This window comes from Canis lupus, chromosome 27, assembly GCF_048164855.1.
Source record: "Canis lupus baileyi chromosome 27, mCanLup2.hap1, whole genome shotgun sequence".
Taxonomy (NCBI): Eukaryota; Metazoa; Chordata; class Mammalia; order Carnivora; family Canidae; genus Canis; species Canis lupus.
This window is the reverse complement of record NC_132864.1, coordinates 15,121,723-15,148,682: the sequence shown is the minus strand read 5'-3', so window position 1 is coordinate 15,148,682 and position 26,960 is coordinate 15,121,723. Positions and strand designations below refer to the sequence as shown.

Below are 26,960 nucleotides of genomic sequence, written 5' to 3'. Positions count from 1 at the left end.
GAGAGTATAATGCTAAGTGAAATAAACCAGTCAAAGAAAGACAAATACCATATGATTTCACTCATGTGGAGTGGAATTTAAGAAACAAAACAAATGAACAAAGGGAATACAGGAGACAAACCAAAGAACAGACTCTTAACCATATAGAGAGAACAAGCTGGTGGTTACCAGAGGGGAGATGAGGTGGGGGGATGAGTGAAAGAGGTGAAGGGGATTGAGAGGACACCTGTCATGATGAGCACTGAGCAATATACAGAATTGTTAAATCACTATATTGTATTCCTGAAACTAATATAATACTCTATGTTAACTACATTGGAATTAAAATTAACTTAAAAAATCATAAAAACACAAAAACATAGAGTCTGGAAGACTTTACATTAAACACACAAAAGACATCCCCTTCAGGGAGTATTTGGCCGCAATGGTAGAACAGAAGCTTTTAAGTCAATATATTTCTGTAATGTTTCAAATTGTTTTATATTAAGAGTGTACTCGTTCACATAGTATCGATTCAACTTCTTCCGGACATGTAACGTGCACACAGAGAAGAGTACTTATAGAGACGTACAGCTCCACTAATCTTCCCAAACGTAGTATATCTGGGCAACCAGCACCCAGGTCAAGATACAGAACATTCCCTGTGCCCCCCAAGCCCCCAATTACTCAAATTCTGATTTAACTTTTTTACTTGAGAAGAACATCAGAAGAGCCCCGTTTCAGCTCCCTGCCTCTCCCTCTGCACCTCCCCCTGCTCATTCTCTCCCCCCCTTCTCCCCCCGCCTCAAATAAATAAAAAATAAAATCTTTCAAAAAAAGAGAGAGAGAAGAAGAACATCAGGGGCAGTGATTAGCAAAGCGGGAATCAAAGCCTTATATATAGTGTTCCTTACGGGTCTCCCTTATTCTAAGTCTCCCTTCTACCCACTGAAAACAGTCAACACAGGCAAAGGCATTAAATCCACATTCAAATGGAGTCCTTGACCCTGAAATGCTCCATGGTGTTCCATGGCAAGGCTCCTAATGGTCAACGGAAAAAAGACTGTCTCCCTTTCAAATATTCCTGTCCTATAGGCCTGGGAAAAGGTTGGAAACCTCCTGGCCCCAAGTAGGAGGGTCTAACTGTCAAGTACCCCAAAATAATCACAGCAACTAACACTTATGGGGTGCTCACAATGAGCTACTTGATTGAAGCCTCATGAAAACCCTGTGAAGTGAGTGCTATTATCATTCTCATTTTACAGATGGGGAAATTGAGACTAAGAAGAAACTGCAGATCATACAGCTGGCCTGGACTCAAACTTGATTCATCCAGTTCCCAAACCCTGAGCCACCAGGACACCTTGCGGAAAATCGAAAACAAATATTCCTGCTGTCCTCAATCAGTCAGATGACCAAGACTCTGCAGGACCTAGGATCCACGGGCTCTCTCTCTGTTCTCTGATGTCTTGCTTCCAGTGTCGCCAAGGAAGAGTCTGATGCTGACTTAGTCAGATTTTCTCTTAATCTTGGGAGTTTGTGAATTTCACCAGGATATACCTTGGTGTGTGTTTTTTTCTACATCCATCCAGCATGGAGCTTGGGGATTCTTTCAAGCTACAGATTTGGCTCTTTCCCCAGCAGAAGAAAAATTTCTTGTATCACGTATTTTCAGCCTCTCCTCCTGAAATGGTGATCATTTGTACCTCTTCATTATTTGGCCCTGAGGTACTCCCTGCAAGTCATTTCCAAGTCAGTATTTGGATTGCAACAGGGACCATCCATTTTTGCAATTCATCTACTTAATTTTTAGCTTAGAAATCAGGTTTTAAATCTCCAGGAAGTCACTTCAGAGTTTCACCTGAATTTCCCTAGGTGTTTTGTTTTGTTTTAGTTTTATGGAGTAAACCACATACTTGGTTTTTTAAAAAGTAATCAAATTAATACATTGCCACATTTTCAAGAGAGAATTATTGAACATAAATACCCACTTTTCTCAGATTTAAACTTATTACATGCATGTCTCCCTATACCTGGATGAAGTTTAACTGATGTATATCTGGCCCTGGAAACAGGGCCCAGCACATAGTAAGGCTTCATTAAATACTTAAGTAATCAATACCTTTTGAATTGGGGATCAAAACCATTCTTGCTTAAAAACAGAGTACATCTACAAGCACTACTTACATTTTTCCCTCTTCTCACCTCTTCTTTTAATATTGTCAATGGACAATGTTTTTTAAATTACCACTCAATAAAATTGACCTTTTTCTGGTGTATAGTTCTATGAATTGTAGCTTAAATTTTATTGTTGTAATTAATATTACTCAGCAGTTGAACTGTTTTCTCCAACTGTTCTGTTTCTCTAGGTGTGGTAGGCAGGAAGCATTGAATTTCCCCAAAGATGTCCACGTCCCAATCCTTGGAAGCCATGAATATGTTAGCTTACATGGCAAAATGGACTTTGTAGATATGGTTATGGATCTGGCAATTAGGTAAGTATCCCGGATTATCCCGGTGGACCCCATATAATCACAGGGGATCCTTAGAAGATGGGAGAGAGGCAAGAGGATCAGAGAATCTGGAGTCAGAGACTGCAGTGATGTGGCCACCAAGTGAGCCAAGGAATGTGGGCAGGCTCTGGAAAAGGCAAGGAAAGGATTCTCCACTATAGCCTCCAGAAGGGAGGCAGCCCTGCCAAACCAGTTTCCATTTCTGACCTCAAGAATGGTGAGATAGTAAACTAGTGCTGTTTTGAGCCACTAAATTTATGATAATATTTTTATAGTAGCAATAGGAAACTAACACACCAGGTTTGTTTTCTGATTGTTTTAGTAGTTGCTATTCTGATTGGCCTGCCCAGCCTTTTTCTCTTTGTCTTCTGAGTACCTCAGGCAGGCAGTTATTTTTCTCTTTGGCTCCGTGGGACTTGTGTGGTTTGGGGGATACTTCTCAGCCATAGGAATCCCACAGTCAGTAGAAAGGTAGAGGGTTTCGAGGTAGGTCCCCGGCCCTGTGAGCCTATGGCTCGTAGGTAAGATATAGCCATCCCAGCCTTGAGGACAAAGAAGCTCCAGCCCACCTACTCTCCTCAATGCATTCTTGAGGTTGATGCTGAAACATACCCCTGAAAGTCTCCATAAACCCAAAACCCAGTCTTTCTAGATTCTCCACTCCCAGGACCTTGTCCCAGGTCTCTGGGGGGCCTCTCAGTGGTGTCCCAGTCCATTGGCCAGGGAGGGGTGCCTCTGGGTCTCCAGTTCTCTCAACAGAGCCCAAGACCTGACAAACATCCTGGGCTATAAGTCCTGGCAGCCATGAGGCTCCATGCTATTCAGGCCGCCATGTTCCCAGAATCTGTCTGACACACATAATTTCACTCACTGCCCCCAGTAGCCTTTTGGGGTCTGCAGTATTATGGTCTTCATCTGCAGACAAAGAGATTGAAGCCCCAGGAGGTTAGTGCCCTGTTTGAGATCCTGTACCTTTAGCTACTGAGCCAGGACTCTCTCCCAGTATCCCCACCCAAAGATCCAGTTGAATAAAATATGTCCTCAGGGGAACTAGCTGTATGGGTGCCCTTTAGGGCATATACCTACCTGCCTCTGGAGGGCCTGAGCCCATCCTTACCTCTGAACCAGGGGCTCCCCATCCCCCACCACTCATTCTGCACATCCACTGTGGCTGCAACAACTATTTTGCTTGGCCATTTATAGCTACTGACTGCTCACACAAGTGTTTTAACGAAAATCCATGGTACACCTATTAGCTAGGGAAACATTTATTCTGGTGTTGTCAGACAATCTTGGACAGAAAAGCTCTTCTTGACTGATCTGTGAGCACATGCATGGGTTGGTGAGTATGCATGGGCATGTGGCCAGTATGCACACGAGTGTGTGTGCGTATTATGTGCTGTGTGTATGTGCACGAATATATGGATATGTTTTTGTCTGTGCATGAATGCGTGTGTCCATCCACTCTGATGTGCATGTAAACACACCTTTTGTTATTAAAGATTCTGTTGGAAGATGCTCTGGGCCATTCTAACCCATGTATGACTGGAAAGAGGGAAAAAATTTGCATCTTTTTTTTGTCATGGCAATAGATGGTTCTTGGGTTTGCGCCCTCAAAATTGAATTTTGTTTTCACCTGAGAGGGGAGGTGAGTGATGCTTACCTGGGCTTCATCTCCTCTCATCCTGCAGAAAGCCTCATAAAGGTCTTTATATCCTTTTCCCACTTTCTGTGCTAAGAGAGGTGAAGTCACTTGCCCAAGGTCACACAGAGCTCAGATTCAAATGCAACTTTATCTGACTTCCCAGCCTCAGGGCTAAATCCCTCCACTCTCCTGCCTCATATCTCCTCAGGTTGAATGGAGACTAATAATCCCCACACAGGCCAAGGGGGCAAAGTCTGCCCAACTCCTTTATTAGCCAGTTTGTTCATTCCTGGGAGCCGAGGATCTTGTTAGAAGGTTCAAGCAATCAGAACAACTGAGAACATATTTGTGGATTGATTGGCTTGATAGGATCTCCAATAATAGTGCTTGCTGGTCTTGCTCCCAAATCAGGATGTCCCTGGGCACTGGGCAGCCCCCCAGGACTGGTTAGACAAAGGGTGTCCTGCTCTGAACTCCTCTACTGCTCCCTTCGTGTCTGGAATGAAATCCCAAGGCTGTGATCTGCCCAGCCTGCCTTGCTGGCTTCACCTTGTGCCCCTGATGCTCTGACAGCTCCAGCCACACAGGTCCTTCTGCCCCTCAAAAAAACCAATTCACCCTCCTTTGAGGCTTTTGTTGTCCTGCTGCTAGGAGCCAGTCTCTGCTCAGAGAGGATCCCTGAGCGGGGAGGCAGCTCCCCGCCCAGGACTTCCACACCTCTCTATCATTTCTATGTAAGATTTGTTTCTACCTGAAATTATCCAGGTCATGCATTTCTTTATTTTTATTCATCTTCTCCTGACACATAGCTTTCTGAGGGCATGGAGTTTGTCACTGGGAAGCAGTTTCCCTCAAACTAACACAGTGCCTGGGATGAATGTTGGGGACACAGAGAAGAAGGTGGTCTCTACCCCACAGGGTGTCTGGAAAATTAAATATGAGCATGAGACATGTGTACATGGTGCCTGGCACGTAGCAAGTGCTCGGTAAGTGAAATATGTTATTTCTTCAATCAACAAGTATTCATTGAGCAGCTGCTGTGTGCCAGTCACGAGCTAGGAGCCAGGGAAAGAATAGCGAGGAGAACTGAAAAGGACCCTGCTTTCCCAAGTTGACTGTTCACTGACACTGAACAAAATAAATAAGTGAATTACACAGTATGTCAGGAAGTGATAAGTGCTCTGCAGAAAAACAAAGCAGAGAAGGGGTTCTGGAGGGCAGACAGTGAGTGGCTATTTTAAATAGGGTGGTGGGGAGGTCTCACTGAGAAGGTGATATTTGAGCAAAGATCTGAGGCAGGTGAGGGAGGAAGCCTCCCTGATGTCTGATGGAAAAACACTCTAGGCAGAGGGAAGTGCAGGTGCAAAGGCCCTGGGGTGGGACCCTGATCACGTTGGAGAATTTTAACAGTCTCCTCTCTGCCATTTTCTTTCTCAAAATTGACAAGCACAAGTGCCTCCCGCCCGCCCAAGTGCTGCTGAATAAGTGTGCAGCATCTCTCCCTGTGACCCAGCCGCCTGTCTCTTTAACCTTGAATGCCTTTTTGGGTCTCATGTGTCACCGAGTGGCGAGCGAGCTCCCCTTACTTCAGAAGAACGGCATGGGGTGGGGGGGCCTTAGGTGGTGTCCGCCTCACCTATTACTGCCAAAAGTGGTCATGGGGTTATTTTTAAACATGGGGAGGAAGTATTTATTGTTCTGAGCAGAAGAGAGAGGGGCAGCCTCAGGGATTCTTCTGGGGAAGCAGTTCTGTGTCCTTTCCACCATGGTGAGTAAGCGAGGGCTTTGGGAGGTGTGATGCTGCAGTGGGGGGAAGGAAACGGCACCTATGAGAAGAGGACCAGAGGGGAGGGGAAGAAAGGTGGCTTTTGAGGGCCCCAGACCCTGGAGAAAAAAGCAGTGCTTGCTGTGTGTGCGCAGAGGAACCCCAATCAATGCCCCCATAAGCCACAAATAACAGCAGCTCCCAGGGACTCGCAAAAACAAAATAAGAGAGTTGGCTTTTTTATGGCTTGTCTACTGACCTCTCGAGGAATCAATAACTCCCAGGGCTTGCAAAATGGGATTGAACGCTTTTAAGGATCAAATTGTAATTCTTTTCTCTTGTTCAGGCAGCTGGGGAAAAGAATCTTTTTGTTTTCACCTTTTGAACTTGCAAATTTAAAACCTTTCTCCCTGTGTTGTTTGGCTAGGTGTCCCTCTCCTAGAGCAAGAAGCCACCAAGTCAGGGAGAGCCTGGGGAATGGTTAGGGGCACAGACTCTGGAGTCAGACTGCGCAAGTGCAATTCCGGGTCTGCCTTTTTGTGACTGTGTGACCTTGGGCAAGTGACCCAACCTCTCTGAGCCCTAGGTGACTTTCCAATAAAATGGCTCTGGTAATAATAGCGTTTACCTGACAGGGGGATTAAATGAAATCACGTATGTACGGTGTTCAAGTGTTTGCTCTATTTAAAGTCAGAGGGAAATGGGGTGGGGCCAAAGGTTAACTTGCTTTTCTCTGCACTGTTTGCCTATGCAAGGACAGAAGATTTAGAGAGATTTCACTGCCATTTGGATCAAAGGAGAATTGGGAATTGGGGAGGGGGAGCAGTGGGTTTTAACACCCTGAAAAAGTGTCACTTCCTAAAGGTATTCCTCATGGTTTAGTGAGCCTGACATTCCCCCCTGACCCCCACCACCCAATCAATTCTCCTTCTGTGCATTACTGAACTTTTTTGTGAAATGCACTGAAACACAGGCGGTCAGATCCTGCTGGGGCTGATCTGAAAGTATTGCCTCCTTCCCCAGAGGTGCAGCTCCACCTCCCCCAGTTTTACAAAGGAGGTGCTGCAAGATCCACAGTCTCTGAAGACCCACCAGAACCAGAATGCCTTTGAGACACGCTATTCCTTCCCGGTCCTCTTAGCCCTCTAGGATCATCGTTTTGAGACGAGTGTCAGCCTCCTACCCCCATTTCACAGACGAGCAGTTGAGGCTCACTCAGAGAGGGGACCTGACCTAGTTTTCTAACTTTCAGCTTCTGACTCTTAATCGATGCTTTCCCCTGCCTCCCACCACTTCCAGGCACCCAAGAAAGCCAAGAAGAGAGCAGAAGGCGCCAATTCCAACGTGTTCTCTATGTTTGAACAGACCCAGATCCAGGAATTTAAGGAGGTGGGTGCAGCTGTTGAACCATCCGCCCAGATGGAGATTCCCACCTGTTAGAGAGAACGCTCCTTTGGTCCATGTTCCCCACAGGGACCTCTTGGCTAGATGTTTCTATCCTCCAAACCCAAATCCAGTCTCAATGTGTGTGTGAACCATTTATTTTATTTTTAATTTTTTAAATTTAAATTCAGTTTGCCAACAGAGTCTAACACCCAGTGCTCCTCACATCACCAGGTGAACCATTTTAAGAGATTATTTTTTCATGATTTTTGCCGATCATCAAAGTAAAGCATATTTCTTGTTGAAAATGTCGGGAGAGAATTCAAGAAAACCCCAAAAAAGAACACAAAAATGACCTATAATTCTATAACCCATAGATAATTGTACATTTTGATATGCATGCTTTTTAAAAAATATTTTATTTATTTATTTATGAGAGACAGAGACACAGGGAGAGGGAGAAGCAGGCTCCCTGGGGGGGAGCCTGATGCAGGACTCGATCCCAGGACCCTGGGACCAGGGCCTGAGCCAACGGCAGTAACCACTGAGCCACCCAGGTGCTCTGCATATCCATGCTTCAAGTCATTTTTGTGCTATGTGGATACACTTTTAAACTCTTCTGCTATTTTTCTTTGACCAATTCCTCATCATTTTCTATCATCTATTGAAACCACTTCCTATGGTCGGATGTGACATTTGCTCAGATTGTCTTACAGTTATAAATAACACATCTTTGCTTGTTTCTTTGGGGTAAATTCCTAAAAGCAGAGCTGCTAGGTGAAAAGAACTTTAAAAAAGGAACTAAAAACCAGTAGACCTGCTGGCCCTCCAGAAATGTGGTACTAATTAATACCTACTCCCATCAGCCTCGAAGGGAAGGAGTGCAATTTCCCCCTATATCTCCATCAACATTGGGTATTAATAGATGAAAATATTATTTCTACCAAACTGAGAGCCAAAAAAAGAGTATCTCTTAGATTTTAAATTATATAGTCCTCCATTGTTGAGCACAAGCCAGGTGGAAATCCCATGGCATTCTACAGGAGTGCCTTATTAAGTAAACCTGAGGACCAATTAGGCCGAATTAAGCCACTGCCCGCAGGCTTAGAAGGGTACACTCTGAATTAATTTTCCAGGAGTCCTGATGGCTCACACTGAGTTATCCACACTCCCACCTGAGCCTGCAGAGGAAAATATGCTGCAGAGGCCCATGTGTTCTGTATCAAAGGGGAAACCATTCGGGATTTGAACACTTGTACTTTTTCGTCCTCACAAAAGTTCAGACCACAGGAATGTTGTGTCCCACATGCCACCAAGGAAAGAATTCCTAGACAAAATATATCTTGAACTTGTCACCTTCCAGGGAGGAGACCACGCCGCCCCTTCCCCCTCACCCAATCTCTAGAATGAGATCAGCATCTGGAGGATGTGGGGAGGAGGTGCAAATACTTTCAGGAACCAGTTGCAAAGAACTCCAAAAACGTGGAGGTGAAAAGCCATTTGTAAAACACCTGGGTATTGACAAAGCTGTTGGGAGTCTTCATGGACACTACCTGGGAAAGATGATTGGCCCCATTTTGCAGATAACTGGGCTTTGAGGGGGATGTTGGGGAGGATGAGACCCCCAATTATTAACTTGATTTTTTTTTAAGATTGTATTTATTTATTCATGAGAGACACAGAAAGAGAGGCAGAGACACAGGCAGAGGGAGAAGCAGGCTCCCTGTGGGGAGCCCGATATGGGACTCGATCCCAGGACTCCAAGATCACAACCTGAACCAAAGGCAGACGCTCAACTAGTGAGCCACCCAGGCGTCCCTAACTTGTTTTTTTTTTTTTTTCTAACTTGGTTTTTTGAATGAACACTTCATAGAGATGTAATTCACACACCTGAAATTCACCTTTGTAAACTACAGTTTGGTGGTTATTTACTAGTCACAAGCATTGTAGAGTCATCATCACTAACTCCCAAACGTTTTCCTCAGACCAGAAAGAAACCTCATACTCATTAGCCATCACTCCCCATTGCCGTCTTCCCCCAGCCTCTGGCCACCACCCAAATATTTTCTGTCCCTAGGGACTTGCCTGGTCTGGCCATTTCATGGAAACACATCCTACAGCATGTAGCCTTTTGCCCTGGCTTCTTTCACTCAGTGTCACGTGCCAAAGCTCATCCGTGTTGTAGCCTGTGTCAGGATCTCCTTCGTTTTTCTTACTCAGTAGGAGTCTGTTTCATGGGTAGACCACATTTTGTGAATCTGTCCACCAATTGATGGACACGTGGGCTGTTTCCAGTTTGGGGCCACTATAAGTAAGGCTGCTGTGGCCATTCAGGTGTAGGTTTCCATGGGGACAGATGTTTTCGATTCTCTTGGGTAGATGCCTAATTGTAGAACTGCTGGATCCTGTGGTAACTCTATGCCTAATATTAGTTTTGAGGAATGGCCAGTTTCCAATCATTGACTCTTGATCACATATCCTTCACTGCTCCCTGAATCCCAGAATCCCATTTCCTCCTGTTCATAGCCCAATCTCTTGGGCTCCTCCACCCAACTTCTCCTGGGCTGACCAGCCAAATGCCCCCTTCCACAGGCTTTCACCATCATGGACCAGAACAGGGATGGCTTCATCGACAAGAATGATTTAAGGGACACCTTTGCTGCTCTTGGTATGTCCACCCCCCATACACACCCTGGTAGGCCTGCAGGGGGGTCTCCTTATCTCCTGAGGGGTGAAAGGTAGGACCACTGCAAAGGTCAAGGGCTTGTCATTTTTCAAAGAAATGGCTCAATCATGATTGGCCTTTAAGACAAACTTCGGAAGTTAGTATTTAGGCTTTAAGTGTCTTCACATATCTTTTGTTTTTCTTTTAAAATAACTTTTTTTTCTGTGATTTTGAATGGAATGCCAACTCATAATAGAAAATTTGCAAAATTCAGAAAAGTATAAAGAAGAAAACTCAACCATTAGGCCACATTCCACTGTAACATGTCAGCCTCTCAGTCTTTTCTAGATACATCTGGGTTTTTTGTAGGGTCGTTGTTGTTGTTTTAAGCCTGGAATCATTCTATTTTGGAATCACCTTTTTAAATTTAACATCTCAACAGTGTGAGCACCAGTATATTGAGCTTTTTCAAAATATGTGTCCAACCTGCCACTGCTCACACCCCGTCCATTCCCACTCCCAGAACTCAGGGCCACCATGAACAGCTGCGCAGGTTGTGCACTATACAGTTCTATAGATAACTATTCATGTCTGTAGCCACTGTAGATTTTTATACTTAAAACAAATTATCTTAAGAACAGGTGTCTTTTAAAAATCTGCACAAAGATGCTATATGGGCTTGTGGCAGAGGCTGGGTAGCACAGGTATATCAGAATCTCCAAGGCTGTGTAGATTATAGCAGGTATAATCTGAAAAAGTTCCCTCAGGTGATTCTGATCTGTCTTTTTCACCTCCAACTGAGAGGGATAATTTATCGCATGAGTATTTTCCATTTAAGTAAAAAGTTAAAATATCTGTTTAAAATGTTCCAGGTTCTAAAGGCACTATTATAAAAATAGCTAACCCCTCCCCACATTGGATGTTCGGGTTTTTTCCAGCTGTCTGGCTATTATAAATAACACTGTGGAGACCATCTTTTCCAGTGAATCTGGCCCCACCCTCTCCATCTCTGATTGTCCCTAGACTAGATTCCCTCAAGTGGAATTACAAGGGCAAATGCCAGTGTCCTGACAGCTGCTTCTGCCCCAGCCCAGGGGGCCCTGACTGTGTGTTTCCTGCCCTAGGGCGTGTGAACGTGAAAAATGAGGAAATTGATGAAATGCTCAAGGAAGCTCCAGGTCCAATTAACTTTACTGTGTTCCTAACAATGTTTGGGGAGAAACTTAAGGGTAAGCTCGCGTGTATGTCCGTATGTGTGTAAGTGTAGCTGCATTTGTGCACCTGTGTGTGTATCTTTACGTGTCTTCATCTTTGGGCATGAATTAAAACCCCATGAGGGCAGACAAAGGTTGGCAGCAGATGAAGGCAGGGTAACACCGGGGGGGGCGGGGGGAATAAAAGCAGCAGTTGCCATTGCTCCAAGGCAGGCCCTGAGCCAGACCTCATGCTTCGGCCTTTGGACGCATTACCTCATTTAGCATCTAGGAGGCTGGTTCTACTCTTATCCCTAGTCTTACGCGCAGAAATGGAAAGCACCTGCCTATGGCCACACAGCTAGCAAATGCTGGAGTCAGGATTCGAATCCTAGTCTTTCTAAATCTAGATCCATGTTTGAGCTTGGGTTTGTTCAGAAATGACTGGATTCTCAGCTCACTCCTTCCAAGAGTCAGTGCTCAGAGCAAGCAAAACAGCCTTGCTCTGGCCCCTCCATCTTTGGGGTTTGTTGGGCCCTGCCTCCTGGGGTACCATGGGTTCCCAGCCACCGGTGGTTTGATGCAACCATTTTCTGTTTCAGGGGCAGACCCCGAGGAGACCATTCTCAACGCATTCAAAGTGTTTGACCCTGAAGGCAAAGGGGTGCTCAGGGCTGATTAGTGAGTGGGATGTGTGAGGGAGGACATGGGGGTTCCCTGCTTCCTGTGCACACACTTGATGCCAACACCTGCTGTTCTCTCTCCACAGTGTTCGGGAGATGCTGACCACACAGGCAGAGAGATTTTCCAAAGAGGAGGTAACTATACCCCACCTCACCCTCTTTCCTAAAACACTCCCGCCCCACACTGACAGAGAACCTGCTACTGACCCCCCATCTCATTTAATTCTCTCCACCACCCTATGAGGTAGAGACTAGTATTGCTGTCATTTTATAAATGGGGAAACTGAGGCCTAGGGATGTGAGTCACTTGCCTAAAAGGACACCACAATGCGAATTGCTCGTGTCTGTATTCAAACCCAGATCTGTCTGACACCAGGTCTACCTTCCTCACAATGCATGGAGCCCTGGTTAGAGCACCAATTTCCTGATGGAGTGAGGGTGGCTTGCAGGGTACCACATACTGTCATGTAGGTTCCACACTGAGCAATTCTTCCAGATGCTGTACTCATAAGATATACTGTAGAGTATCCATTTATTGCAATTGTTTTCCAGCAGATGGCAGTAAAGTGTCCTGTTACAATTTTTTTTTTTTTTTTTTTAACTGTATATATGACTTTTCTGGCAGGTGGTAGCACTGTGCCTGGAAGAAGGGGCACTTTTGCTAATTTGCCAAAAGCCCTGTATCAATAAGCAATGGTCCTGTCGATATTAATTAAATATTTAAAATAGTCCCTTCTCAGCCCTGATTCCATTAGGTTTCACATTTCACTAAAAATTTTATTTAGATTTCCCCTAAAACCCAAGCAGTTAAAAGAGCCTGCCTTCACCTCCTAGCAGCTTGGTGACTTGAGACAAGCTCTTTAACTTCACTATGCCTCAAGTTCCTCATCTGTAAAGTGGAGATGGTAATAAAAGTTTTCTGGTAGTATGCTGTGAGGATTCAACAAGTTAATACGTGCAAAGTGCTGGAGCATGTGATAAGGACAATGTAAGTGTTAGCTATTATTAGCCAATATGTATTTTTAAAAATAACTAGTCAATACTTTTTTAAAAATGCAGAAATTACATGTTTTTAAAAATCTACATTTCTAGCTTCCCTCAAAGAATCAGATTTCCTCAAAAAGTCTGACCTACATGTGCACATGGCTGCATTGGGCTGTCCCTGTGGCACTTGTCACCTTTGTAAATGGGATGTGTGTCTGCTTTGAGCCACAGTCCCCGCTAGGCCCCCCTTGCTCCCTTACACAACCTGCCTGGCCCCTCTGTATGCCCGTGTTTGCGATCCCTGCTTTCCCTGCTGCCGGCTGGGCTCCCAGGAATATCCCCGCAGAATGGCCCGTGGGGTGAGCACCTGCAGAAGAGCAAGGAAGGGAAAGAAAGCAGGGAGGCATGGGGGGAGGTGTTGAACCTCATTTCAGGCCCATAGACTATCTTGGCTACCCTCCCACCCTAGGGAGCTCTGGAGATAGAATACCCTTCTAAGAGGTCCCAAGTTAGGCCCCACACTGAGCAGGTGGCTGTGGGTGGCCCAGGAAGGCCATGACCTTGGGGCTGGCAGCTCTCTGCAACAGCTGGGTGACAAGGCCTTCTTGGAGGGGACCTGAGTGTCATGTCTCCATGCCCACCGAATCCCTGCCACCTCTGCACTGGGATTCACCCCACACACAGCTGTCCCTCTTACTTCCCCTCTTGTCATGCTCAGCACATGTGGCTGGTTCATTGCAGATTGACCAGATGTTCGCCGCCTTCCCCCCTGATGTGACTGGCAACTTGGACTATAAGAACCTGGTGCATATCATCACCCACGGAGAAGAGAAGGACTGAGGGGGCTCACCAACCAACCCTGGGCTTGTCTTTGGTGGGGATGTAGTCCCTGCCCTCCTCTCACTTTGCCCAGTAATGCTGCCATCCCTGCTACCGGCCCGTTAGTCGTGTGGCTGCCTCATTAGCCACCTTCATCTTCTTTGCAGCCTCTGTGGCATATAGATACCATGTGGCCACATATCCTGTAGATGGAAATCCATCCAGAAGCTGTGTTCAAATAAATGAGAGGTTGTCTCTTTGTTCATGGTGTTTCTCTGACAGAAGTGCCTCGGATAATGAAGATCCTTTGCTAGTTCCCAGAGAGTATGAGTGAGTGATGTCCCTGCTGTCATTATTATTGAATCTTAGTAACTCTTTATTTGCAGTAGACCTTCACAGCCACTCAGAACTATTTCTATCAAGGGCCACAATTTATTGGAATGTTAACTAGAGGACCACACCCCTTTCTTTCAAAGAGCTCAAGCAACTGTAGAGCCTAGCTTCCATGACATCCTCTCCTTTAGGATGCCATTGGAATGTTTCTCCCATAGATGCACTTAGGCCCCATGATAAATTAAGAGGAGGAGGCCTCACATTCATGCTAAAAACATGGCTCATTTGGAAAAATAAATCATACCCATTAACTATAAGAGGTTAATTTCTAATTTCAGACGTAGCAGTTGTTTGTCCTGGTCACAATCACAATCTCAGGAGCCATGGTGACCTCATACAACTCTTGTCTCCTGTATCAGCTCCTATGTCCTCCTAACTCCTCTACCTCATCCCAGGGTGGCTTCCAGAACCCCAGTTGAGTCCCTTTGTAATGAGTGTGAGGAGGCACTGAGGTTACAGAACAAAACATTTATTCTGGTTAAAGTACAAATGTAGCTCCATCCGCCTCAGACCGTTAACTTCTTCTTGAGCCTCAGATCATCCCCCTTTTCTGGTATGCTGTCTGAGTGTAATTCCCTGCTTCGTAACTGGTTGCTGAGCACCAGCTGCTGAAGGCTGCTGTGGTCCAGAGGCTGATCTGCTGCATCAAAGACAGGACTGGTGTGAGGAGTTTGGAAAGCAAACCCAGCATGGGATGGGCATAGGTAGCTCCCTTCCCAAGGACAGTGTCCCTCTGCCCCGTTCATGGATGCTTAAGGCAAGGATATCCAAGCCTGGTTTGGGGGTCCCTCAAACTGGTGGGAATAGAGTGTGAGCACTTTTGAGGTTCAAGGAGGAAGAGCATCAGTAGAGATGCACTGCACAGGGACACCCAGACAATAATTGTTTTTTTTTTTTTCTCCCAGAAGAGGATGTGAAGGTGATTTTAGTTTAATGTCAAAGATACAGGGCCACCATGTGCAGTTGTTCAGGATGTAGACCACACAGACATCTGGTGGAGATGGTGAATGGATGGGCTGGAATCCAACCCTTGCTTGATTGCCAAACCATTTCTACACAGAAGGGGTACCTTTTCTCAATCTGTCCAGGGGGAGTGCCTCTTCTAATTCACACCTATGGACCAGAGTGACTAGTGAGCTAAGAGAAACCAATGTTTATCAACATTCCCTTGAGCAAAAGTGGACACATCATCTACAAGTCCTTGACTATGTGGGGCCAGCTTACCAGAAGCTATGCCTTGCCACCCTCCTCTTTTAGGAACTCAAAGGGTCAAGGGAAACTGTGCTAAGGTGCCTAACACCAGACCCAGCTTTCACTCCAGCTAAATTTCAGTTGCCTAGACCTAAGTCAGACAGGAGGGGCGTGTGTGTGCATGCGCGTGCGTGCACCTGTGTTGGCAATCTTCCTCCAGCCCTCCCCCTCCATCTTTGACATGCCTGCACACTTGAAGTGCTGTTTAGAGAAACGGGACAGATTATTTTAAAAATCTAGGTTTCTTTGATTACTGAAGTTGCTCAAGATCATTGTAAAAGAAACATTTGAACAATACAGAATTATTTAACTTAGAAATGCAAAGTTCTATGTAAATCACCACCTAAAAGTACCCACTGTAAGTCAGCCTATAAATCCTTTGTTTTTGTATGCACAATCAACATACCTTTCTCCTTCCCTCCCTCTAACCTTCCCTCCCTCCCTCCCTCCTCTCTCTCTCTCTCTCTCTCTCTCTCTACACATCTCTTTCCCTATCATATCTCAGAGTTGTCAAGGGCTGTCTTGTACATTGTAGGATTTTTAACAGCATCCCTGGCCACTAATGCCAACAGCAGCCCCCCCACCCCATCTCCCAGTTGTAACACCAAAAATATCTACAGACATTGCCAAAAATCCTGAGGGGTAAAATCACCCTGGTTGAGAACTACTGAATATATATATATAGATAGATAGATGATAGATGATAGATAGATAGATAGATTGCCAAGCCATATATATATACACACACACACACACGTTATATAATCCATATATTTATATATATATATAACAATTGCATATATAATTTATATACCCTGTGTGTGAGAGTTTATATTGTCCCATTGCATTCCTTTCCATGTCTGCATAGTATTCCTATCACATGGATGGGTGAACTGTAGTTCCCAGACCAGTTTCTAATAGGCGGGTATTTCAGTCATTTCCAGTTTAGGGCTGCAGTGAATGCTGTCCTACGTTCATCTTTGACCCCTGAATAAATATTTCTTGAAGAACTGGTTTGCACAGGAGAGATTACAGGCCTAACAGGTATACCCATGTCTCAGGCTTATCACATGTGTGGCCAAACTGTCCTCCAAAACCCAGGTGGGGCTGATTTTTTCCCCAGCTCCAGATTTTCTGCCCCAGTGAGGGGAGTGTCATGAGCTTCTGGCCCTGAAAGGAGGGAAGGTCAACAAGCCAGCTGCAAGGCCACAGTTAGGCATCTGGCTACTGCCCCCAACCTAGCCGCACCTGCTTCAACCATGAGTTTGGGGGACACAGTTGGCATCGGCCGAGGTGGTCATGGGTTGAGTAAGACTAAGGGGCATAGGGTGAGGGTGACAGATGGGATCAGGGAACCTTGTGTGCCTGCAACTTGCTAATTTGTTAACTGTGGACATTTTAAGGTTCGTTTTATTTTATTTTTAAAGATTTTATTCTTATTTATTTGAGAGAGAGAAAGAGCATGCAGGAGCAGGGAGGAGTGGCAGAGAGAGATGGAGAAGCAGGCTCCCCGCTGAGCAGAGAGCCCAATAAGAAACTTGATCTCAGGACCCTAAGATCATGGCCTGAGGCTGAAGGCAGATACTTAAACGGCTGAACCACCCAGGCTCCCCCTTAAGGTTCATTTTAAATGGCCACAAAGTAGTGATTTAAAAAATACATATATATCCAGGATCACTAAACTCTGGGATCTTCACTGTGCTGTAGGGAGAAGCATCCCCAGGCAAAACAAGTCAAGGGCCACAGCCAAGGTGGAACCCAATGGAACACGTGGACCCATGAGGCTCATAAAGGGAAACTGAGGCTCTATATCGCATATTCCAGCACAGGTCTCCTAGCAACCAGCGCAGATCGCAGATCGCGGGAGAATGAGAACTCACCTTCATCCAACTTGTCGCTGAAGGGGTCAGCCCCGAGCACTGGGGGGATGACCTTGACCTGTTCTGCAGGCTTGAGGAGGGCGGAGCTACCCCAGAAAGGGTTGACGAAGGGCGGCATGTCTGTCTCTGCCCCTTCCAGCTCCAAGATCCGCTTGTAGGACTCCAACAGCAGCAGATCGTTGGTCTTCTTCTCAACGATGGCTGGAAAAAAATCCATCAGAACCAAGACAGCAGCAGAGAGACCTGGTTCCCAGGGTTGGACGTGCGGAGGCGGGCGGGGGTGGGGGGGGACAGGGAGGGATTGGGAGTGACGCCCCTGCTGGAGAGGAAGGGAAGGAACAGGACCAAGCCTCTCTCGAGAGTTATACCATGCATTCTCCAGGGGGCAGTATCACTCTGAGAGGGCAAAATTTGGTCGTTGATTAGCAAAAGCAAAACAAACAAAAATCTGACTTTATAACATAAAAAGATAAACATGCAGAACATAAGCAACTACATAGTGTATATAGTGTGAAAATTGCATAAGGACAATTAGGAAAAGAATGTCTGAAAAGGTTCCTTAGGAGGCAATAATGAAAAGGAGGTTGAAAAAAAAAAAAAAGAAAGAAAGAAAAGGAGGTTGAGAAACACTGGGTTTCACCAAAAACTGGGAGCCCCAGGCAGCCTTTTAAACTACTGATTTTTCCCCTGTGTGCTCTCTGTTTCAGGCTTCTGGGCCTTTGCTCATGCTGTTCCTTCTGCCTAGAATGCCTTTCCATGCACCCTTCCCTGAATCATGACTGCTGGTGCTTTAAGACTTGGATCAGGGCTCCGCACCCTACGGGAGTATTCCTCTGACCTGCCTAGGGGAAGGAGGTCTCCCTCTGTGTTTCATAGCTCCTGTAGTCTCCAGAGTCGTGTGTTCATTCACTCACCCTACAAATGGTTATCGGATACCTGCCATGCCAGGCTCAGAGCTGGATGCCATGGATGCATGGAGGAAAAACAAAATGAAAATAACTGTAACAACAAAGATGCAGTCCCTGACCTTATTAAGCTCATAAGCTTCAGTATATGTGAGGAAGATGGAGAGAGAGACAAATTCAACAAGGAAACAAATAAGTACACATATCCCTTGCTATCCAGATGCTCGTTATCTAGATTCTGTAACTCCTGGATTTGGATAACGTTTTAAACAAACCTCACACTACCTGTACTGTAGCTATTCTTTCTAAAAATCAGGGACCAAAAAATAAATAAATAAAATAAAAATAAAAATCAGGGACCAAAAATATTTGCATCTGGAACTATCAGATCTCAAAAGCCTCATAGATTCACCCAGTACATAAAAGAATTGCCATGAAAGGGAATAAAAGTGTGGAGGGGAAGCCAGCTTCAGGTGGGGCAGTGGAGGGAAGCCTTGCAGAGAAAAGACATTAGACTGAGATCTGAGTTTGAGGAGGAAATGGGATAAGGATTCCAGGAACAGCTTGTGCAAAGGCCCTGAGGTGGGAATGAATTGAAGGGAGGGTTGCAAGAATACACAGGACAGTGTGACTTGAGGTGGCAGACAAAGACAGAGAGCAGGACAAGAGGAGATGAGAAATGGAAGCAGGGACCAGGCTGTGCAGAACCCTGATAGGCTGTGTGCAGGAAAGAGTTAACACAGCAGTCCTGACCGCTATTCTTTGAAACGCCTGCTTCCCAGCATGGCCCCAAGCTGGCATCAAGGAACTTGGATTTCCGGAAGGTTCCTATCATCATTTACTAATAGCAGCTCAGTAGTCCTCCAGGCCTCCACTTCACCTCATGACCCTTTCCCCTTTTGCTGAAACAAATCATAGCCACAAGTAACACCATATGCTGAGTCTGTGAGCCCTCCTAGCAAATCACTGAACTTGGCAGGAGGGAGCATCTTGGGAAGCCCCCAAACAGATTGTATTAAGAACCGTAGGTTTTATTCTCAGAGCAGTGCAAGCTGTTCATTCCAAGTTGTCATGATCCACGGAGGTGCATCCCTCTCTCTCTATCCTGAGCTCAGGCCTATGGCTAGAAATGTGTTTTCGTTCATTAGGAATTTGCTACATGCCAGGCACTGCTCTGTACACTTTATTACTTCCTTTCCAATCTGTTTGCTTTTCATTTCTTTTTCTTGCCTTATTGCATTGCTTAGGAGCAATGAGAGCAGATATTCTTGCCTTGTTCCTGATCTCAAGAGGAAAAACATTCTGGTTTTTGCCTTAAGTATAGGTTAAGTATAGTAGGTGGGTTTCTTTTCTTAATTATTTACTTATTTGAGAGAGAGGGAGCAAGCACAAGTGGGGTGGGTAGGGGCAGAGGGAGAGGGAGAAGCAGACTCCCCACTAAACAGGGAGCCTAACATGGGGCTTGATCTCAGGACCCTGAGATCATGACCTCTGAGCCAAAGGCAGATGCTTAACCGACTGAACTACCCAGGTGCCCTCAGTAGTGGCACCCTTGGAGGTTAAGAAAGTTTCCTTCCAGTTCTAGTTTGTCAAGAACCTTTATCGTAATGGATGTTGAATTGGTCAAATGCTGCTTCTACTCTCTATTGATATGATCATATAGTTTTACTCTAAAATTAAATATTATCTTCCTAACAACCTTATGAGGTAGATATTGGGTTTACTCCTCATTTTTTTAGATGAAAAAATTAAAGCACCGAGAGGTTCAGAAAGTTGCCCAATGGCACACAGCTAGTAAGAATAGAACCAGGATTTGAACCCAGGCAGGCTGGCTTTAGTGCCCACATGCTTCACCACCAGGCTCACCACCACCCAAAGAACAAGTCCTCATGCCTGCTCATAGAAAGCTCTGGAAATGGTTCCTAAGGGTCCAACAGGCCCCAGCGTAACTCACCAAAGTACTGTGGGAGGTTGTTGTCAGTGATTTTCCCTGTCTCCCCCAAATGCCCCAGGATCTCGGTGGCATCACAATTAATCTTTTTAAACAGATTCTCCACTGAGCTCTTGAGATACTCCAAGGTCTTGTTGATTTCCTTGTAGCTGTTCTCATACATATCCGCCTCCTCTGTGGTTTTCTTCAGTTTCTCCTGGTGACAGACCCCAATTCCCATCCCAGGTCAGCCAGACTGCCACCCTAGGCTCAGCCCACCCGTGAGGACTTTGAATGTAGATGGGAGTTCGGGACTCTCTGGAAACAGGGTCTCTGAACCACAGGTTTTCAAACCTCTGAGGGGGTTCAAAATCAATTTTCTTTTTTCTTTTTTTTAAAATTTATTTATTTATTTATGATAGTCACAGAGAGAGAGAGAGAGAGAGAGGCAGAGACACAGGCAGAGGGAGAAGCAGGCTCCATGCACCGGGAGCCCGACATGGGATTCGATCCCGGGTCTCCAGGATCGCGCCCTGGGCCAAAGGCAGGCGCTAAATCACTGCGCCACCCAGGGATCCCCAAAATCAATTTTCTAAGCCTTAACCAGTATTTTATTTTTTATTTTTTAAAGATTTTATTTATTTGAGAGTGAGGATGAGCAGGGAGAGAGAGAGAGGGAGAGAGAGAAGCAGGCTCCCTGCTGAGCAGAGCTCGATTTGATCCCAGGAATCAAGTGCTGGAATCATGACCTGAGCCCAAGGCAGATGCTTAACTGACTAAGCCACCCAGGCTCCCCCTTAATCAGCATTTTAAAGAAAGAAAGTATATCTCAGTGGGTTAAGTGTGTGCCTTCTGCTCAGGTCATGATCCCAATGTCCTGGGATCAAGCCCCACATCTGGGCTTCCTGCTCAGCAGGGAGCCTGCTTCTCTCTCTCTCCCTCTGCCTGCCACTCTGGCTATTTGTGTCCCCAAACCCTCATCAAATAAATAAATAAAATCTTTAAAAAAAATAAACAGAACAGAAAAAAAAAGGAAGAGAAAATACTAGTATGCATTGCAGGGAAAGAGGGTAAATATTGTTAAATGTACATTTTGTTTCCCTCACATATACATGTGTGTGTCTATATGTGTACTAGATTATAATGTATTTAATTTTAAAAAAATAGGCTTCATATCCAGCATGGAGGCCAAAGTAGGGCTTGAACTCACAACCCTGAGATCAAGACCTGAGCTGAGACCAAGAGCCAATTTGGTCAATTGACTGAACCACCTAGGTACCTCAGAATTATAACATCTTTTAAAAGCTGATGACTTATATTTTAAAAACTGGCCCACAGAAAGGAATACATTTTACAGTGCAGCCCAACACCTGCATACATACATACATACATATTTGTGCATATGGGTGTGTGTTTATACGTATTATCTTATCAAATGAAGTGAAAGTTCCACAAATCAATACTTTGTGTGTTTTAAAATTTTGTTCTGTTTCATTATTTTTAAATGCTGTTTGATCCAACAGACTGATTTTACCATTTGCAGTTTAAAACACATCACTCAGGGCACCTGGGTGGCTCAGTGGTTGAGCATCTGCCTTTGGCTCAAGTCATGATCCAGGATCCTGAGTTAGAGTCTGGCATCAGGCTCCCCACAGGGTGCCTGCTTCTCCCTCTGCCTATGTCTTGCCTCTCTCTCTGTGTCTCTCATGAATAAATAAATAAAATCTTAAAAAAAAATAAAACAGATCACTCTAGCCCAGTGGTTCTCAACATGGGGCCCCAGGACTAGGAGCATCAGCTCCATGGGGAAACTTGTTAGAAATGCAAATTCTTGGGCTCCAGTCCAGGCCTTGAATCAGGCTCTGGGGATGGGCCTGGCAATGTGCTTTTGATGAACCTCCAGGTGATGCTGATGCACAGTAAAGTTTGAAAAATCCTGCAAGTCCACTGGATCACAATCTTGGCTTCACATTGCTATCATCCGGGAGCTTCAAAACACTTGTGGCCCTGACCCCAGCCCCAGATTCAGATGATTTGGTCTGGGGTGCACCTGGGAATCAGGACTTTTAAAGCCTCCCAGGTGAATCTGATTTGCAGCCCCAGGCTGAGAATCCCTGCTCTGGGGTGGGAGCTTCCATTCATTTCCCATCTCTCCCTCTGAGTTCTCTGCTAGCTGAGGTGAACCAGGCCCTGTGAGGACCACCCCCATTCCCTGTGGCTCTATATGCATCATCCCAAATGACAGTCCCAAAGGGTCAGTCCGATCCACATCCCCACTTTCCAAGGATGGATCCAAAGCACTCAGTCAGGAGAGAGAAGCCAAGGTCTGAGCTGTCTCTCAACCACTGCACCAGGCAGCTTCCTCTGCCCCCAGCTCCCAGGGCTGCTGCATTTCCTCCTGTAACAATAAGAGCCGCCCTCTGGTTCTACAGGCGCATTAAGAGATCCCACAGCTAAACAGCCTAATGTGATGGTAACAGCACGAGTCCAGCACCTCACACATGTCACCTCCACCTCCTCACAATGGCTTCAGTTTCCAGATGATGAATATTGAAGTCAGACAAGTAAAGCAAACTCATGTTTAGCTTCTATCTATTGAATAGTCTAAGTACCCTACCTGGAGTTCCTCTCTCTTGAGAGCAAATATTTAGTATCAAGGTGATAGTGATTTTGAGGTTTTATGGACTCACACGATATCCACAATGATAGCTATGTCTAGAATTGTCTGCCCGGCAGCAGGCCTAGCATGTGCATGGATAACTTGACCCAACCCTCACAGCCCATTGCAGTGATGAAGATGATCATCTTCATTTTACAGGTGAGAAAACAGAGGCTCAGAGAGGTTAGATCACTTTCTCAAAGTCACACAGCTAGGAAGTGACTTTTCTGAGAGTCATATGCAAGCTTTTGTTCCCAAGCTTTTGTTAGGGCCTGGCTGCCTAACTCCTATGCAAAACCCTCCTGTTAAGGGACAGATGCCACCACTACTCCCAGAGGGGCAGGAGATGATGTAATGGAAGATGTGTGGGAAGGTTCCAAGAATAGAGCAAAGGAAAATGATCTTTAGCAGAGGGAAAAAAAAAAAAAAAAAGGGCTCTTGTGACCGCATTGCTTTTATGACAAATTCTCCTGCTTGGGAGTATTTGCATTTTTTTTTTTTTTTTTTTTTTTTTGTATTTGCATTTGAAGAAAGGCCTCCAGAAGGCACGCTGCAACCAAAGGAACGAAGAGGGGATGGAAGGGCTTCAGAGGGGGAGAAACGCTGGAGGTTGCCCTGTCAGCCTCCCTGGGATACCCCTCGGCCTTCAAAACCCCGACAACAGAATAGCACCAGCCCCAAGCCCAAGGAAACATCTGTACACTGGGTGGCCCTGAACCAAGGACATGGGACCCCAAGCATGTGCTCAGCTTGAGGAGGGTCTCCTTGCACTTGGGCCCTACCCGGGAGTTTAATTCCCCATATCTAGGCTCCTGGGAGAGGCCTCCCTGAGCCCGAGCCCCAAAATGAGTGTCTTGTGCTTTGTTGCCCCCTAGTGGCCCACTGGAGAATGGCACCGCCATCCCAGTCCAACTAGATGCTTGTCAACAAGTGGCCACAGAGAAGGAAAGGAAAATGACCCAGGAGCCCAGTTCCCTGCGCAGGGAACTACTGGATAGAGCAGGGCTGTGCGGTCAAACTCTCTGGGTTCATACCTTTGTCAGAAGTTTGCTATCCATTCTCCCCTTTCGCCTTAATAACAAATTCCTGATTGTATTTGGGACAGCAATGTGCCCAGCTGAAAGTTATATTTTCCAATCCTCCTCTGCAATAAAGATGGCCAGTGAGATGTAAACACAGAAGGCACTGGCTGAGTCTTCACCGAAACTTTAAGCTGCCTAACAATCAGCAAAGTTGTTATGTTTGTTCTTGCCTCCCCCCACTTTTTTCCTGCCTGGAACATATATCTGATGGCTGGATCATTGGCAGCCACAATACAACCCTGAGGCATCCTTGGGAATGTAAGCCACATGCTAGAGATGGCAAATAGGAGTGGCCTAGGTCACCAATGACCTCATGACCAGCCCTGAAGGACCTATCTCCAAACATTTCTTAACAAAGTAAATAATTTTACCTCATTTAGGCCATTATTACTTTGGTTCCTTGTGATTAGCAACTAAATACAAAGCAAAGCTTTTATATAGCAGCCCAGCTCCACAATGTTGGCCAGGTGACTTTACCTCTCTGAACCTCAGTTTCCTCATCTATACAATATAAAGATCACAGTATCTGCCTCATAGGGCTATTGTGAGAATTAAATGAGATAGTACAAGAACAGCGCTTAGCCCAGTGTCTGGTAGGTAGTAATTGCTCAAATAATGTTCATAATAACTGTAATTGACTGCGAGCAGGCCACAGCTAGGACAAGGGGGAGAGAAAAAAATTCTCAGGCAGAGAGCTCTGTCCGGGTTGTGCCAGTCTGGATGAAATTATAGGTGCAAGTGCCTGGGCTAGGCTCCCTGAAGTCAGGGAGTCTTTAAAAGGGACATAGAGATTATAGGGACAAAATTCTACAGCAAATATCTGTAACAGAGGTGGCCTGAGACAAAGGCTCAGGACATGCCGAGACACAAGCCAAGCCAGGGGAGTCTCATAGGACAGATATTGTACTCCTCCTGAGAACCACCAGACAGGCCGCCTGACAAAGACTCCCATGTCTCTCCCAACCCTGGTCTTACCTCCAACTGTTTCAGGGTGGAGCGGTTGTCATCATGGGATGATTTCTGCTGGGATCGCAGGAAGATGATCTCGTCCTGCACATGAGAGAACCAGACCATAAGGAAAAGTGGGTACTCCCCACCATACCTAAAACTAAGCCTGTGCCTTGAGGAGATGATGAGGATTTAGATGATCTGTTTCAAGGAGCCTCTGAGTCCCTGGGCCCCCCTTATGCCCATGGAGGATCTTTCTGATGTTTAGGGTTTTTTAAAAGCTTTATTTATTTTTATTTGAGCGAGGGAGAGAGAGGAGGGGCAATGGGGGAGAGGGCGAGAGGGAGGGAGAGAGAGAGAGAATCCCAAACAGACTCCTCCCTGAGCACGGAGCCCAACATGGGTTTCAGTCCCAAGACCCTGAGATCAGGACCTGAGCCGAAATTAACAGATACTTAACCGTCTGCACCACCCAGGTGCCCCTGGAGCAGGGTTTATCAACTCTAGCATGAATCAGAATCATCTAGAGGTTTGTGAAACACAGATTGCTGGGCCCCTCTCCCAGAGGTTCTGGTCCAGTAGGTCTGGGTGGGGCCCGAGAATGTGCGCTTCTCAAAATTTCCCAAAAGCTGCTGCTCCCGTTGACCCAGGGACCAGACTTGAGAAACCCTGGGAATAGAACAAATAGAAAAGGCCAATCTTTGAGTAATTTCATCTCTAGGAACGTATCCCAAGGAAACAGTAGGAGATGTGGGCAAAGTGGCTGCTCAAGGCTGTCATGTTATTGCTTATAATCGCCCCCAGTTAGACACAACCGAAATAGTGGACCAGTTAAATCAATGATGGTACATTCATATCATGAGAGGAATGGGTTTTAAGTAAAAATATGGTTAAAAATGCAGATTCCTAGCCTATTCTCAGAGAATCTGGGTTTGTAAGTTATGGGATAGCACTTGGAGAATCTGCATTTTAAGTATCTTATGATTCTGCTACAGAGCATTCAGAGTCTCCAGAAGCCATAAGAGGAACATAGAAGATGTTGGGAGGTGTATGATGAATTTGGGGGGAGAGAGAGTTTAAAAACAGCCTAGAATGATCCCAGTACTATAAATGGGCACTTTTCCTGCCTCAAGACCTTTGTACTTGCTGTTTTCTGCCTGGAACATTAACCTCCCAGAGACCTACATAGCTTATTCCCTCACCTACAAATCTGCTCAAATCTTAGCTTCTCAAGTTCCCGTGCCCTCTCTTGACTTCAGACCTTCTATATTTCTATATTTCATCTTTCTTATCTACACCATTTCTCACTTTCTAATATACTCTATAATTTATGTATTTATTAGGCTTACTGCTAATTGTTTCTTTCTTTCTACCAGAACAGAAGTTCTGTCCATGGGGGCAGAACTTTTTGTCATTTTGTACACTGTCTCATAATCAGTGTCTAGAATAGTGCATGGCACATAGTAGGTGCTCAATAATACTTGCTTGATAAACAAAACCAAAAGAACTTTTTAAAAAAATCAGAATATGTAAGTCTCTATATAACTATATGGTAATGAATCTGTTAAGTTTTAAAAGCATCACCCCCCAAAAAAAGAAATCAGAAGGAAATAGATCAAAATATCAACAATGATTATCTCTAAGGAATGAGATAATAGGTGATTTTAAAAACTTAATCCTTAGGTAGTTTCCAAATTTTCTATAATGAGCATATCCTTCTAAGATTTTTTAAATATTAAGCATTTTCACTAGAAACGAGTGTTTTCAGGACTTATTCAGCAGGCATTTGCAGCTCTATTAAGCCTCAAAAGGCACAGTTCTATAACTTCAAAGAAAAACTCAGAGGCTACTGTTCTGGTCCAAACATCGTTCTACAAACGGGGAGCCTGAAGCCCAGGGAGATCATGGACCTGCCTATGCTTCATCAGACACACTCCTGCTAAGGTCAGAGACAGGCTGTGTAGCCTAGAGAGGCGGTAGCATCACGTGAAGGGGAAAGATGAAGGGCAATTTTGTTTAGTAACCATTTCTTGATCGGTTCAGTTTCCAACTAGCATCCTCGCATGCCTCTGCTATGGTCTGTCCCTGCCATCCCACTGGGACTATTAAGTTGCTGTCTCCTAGAAAATGGGAATCAGGGTCCTGTCCACTCCCCGGGTCCCAAATGAACCATCCATCCATCCTTCCATCCTTAAGCTTTCAGGCCTTCGGATGTCTGCGTCCAAAACCTTTCCATGCAATACTGCAGGGTGGCCACCTGAGGGCAGTGGCGAAGCGCCTACA

At 45.4% G+C, this 26,960-nt stretch overlaps 2 protein-coding genes across 13 annotated transcripts in view; one reads left to right on the top strand and one right to left on the bottom strand.

The window, feature by feature from the left end:
* Positions 1-5,643: 5,643 nt before the first annotated feature.
* MYL2 (myosin light chain 2) lies at positions 5,644-13,889 on the top strand. Its single transcript, XM_072801900.1, has 7 exons — positions 5,644-5,905; positions 7,202-7,291; positions 9,878-9,953; positions 11,075-11,179; positions 11,746-11,824; positions 11,913-11,961; positions 13,552-13,889. Exons 1-7 carry the CDS (start codon positions 5,903-5,905, stop codon positions 13,648-13,650), a joined length of 501 nt encoding a protein of 166 aa, XP_072658001.1. The 5' UTR covers positions 5,644-5,902; the 3' UTR covers positions 13,651-13,889.
* A 586-nt stretch (positions 13,890-14,475) lies between these two features.
* Positions 14,476-26,960, bottom strand: part of CCDC63 (coiled-coil domain containing 63) — a 36,273-nt gene continuing 23,788 nt past the window's right edge. For 10 of the 12 annotated variants that reach the window (XM_072801887.1, XM_072801894.1, XM_072801892.1 and 7 more), the window contains 4 exons: positions 24,705-24,779; positions 20,013-20,205; positions 17,154-17,354; positions 14,476-14,662 (listed from right to left, as the gene is read on the bottom strand). In XM_072801887.1, the coding sequence (XP_072657988.1) occupies positions 14,529-14,662; positions 17,154-17,354; positions 20,013-20,205; positions 24,705-24,779 (603 nt within the window). In that variant the 3' untranslated portion in view covers positions 14,476-14,528. Of the gene's footprint in view, positions 14,663-15,091; positions 15,136-17,153; positions 17,355-20,012; positions 20,206-24,704; positions 24,780-26,960 lie in introns of all 12 variants that reach the window. The other 2 variants (XM_072801896.1, XM_072801891.1) reach the window with 2 other exon arrangements.

Bases quoted from the DNA above. Each gene is read 5' to 3' on its own strand.
- MYL2 (XM_072801900.1), top strand. The intron at 9,954-11,074 runs GTATGTCCACCC...TTCCTGCCCTAG, and splicing joins GGACACCTTTGCTGCTCTTG to GGCGTGTGAACGTGAAAAAT. The intron at 11,962-13,551 runs GTAACTATACCC...GGTTCATTGCAG, and splicing joins AGAGATTTTCCAAAGAGGAG to ATTGACCAGATGTTCGCCGC.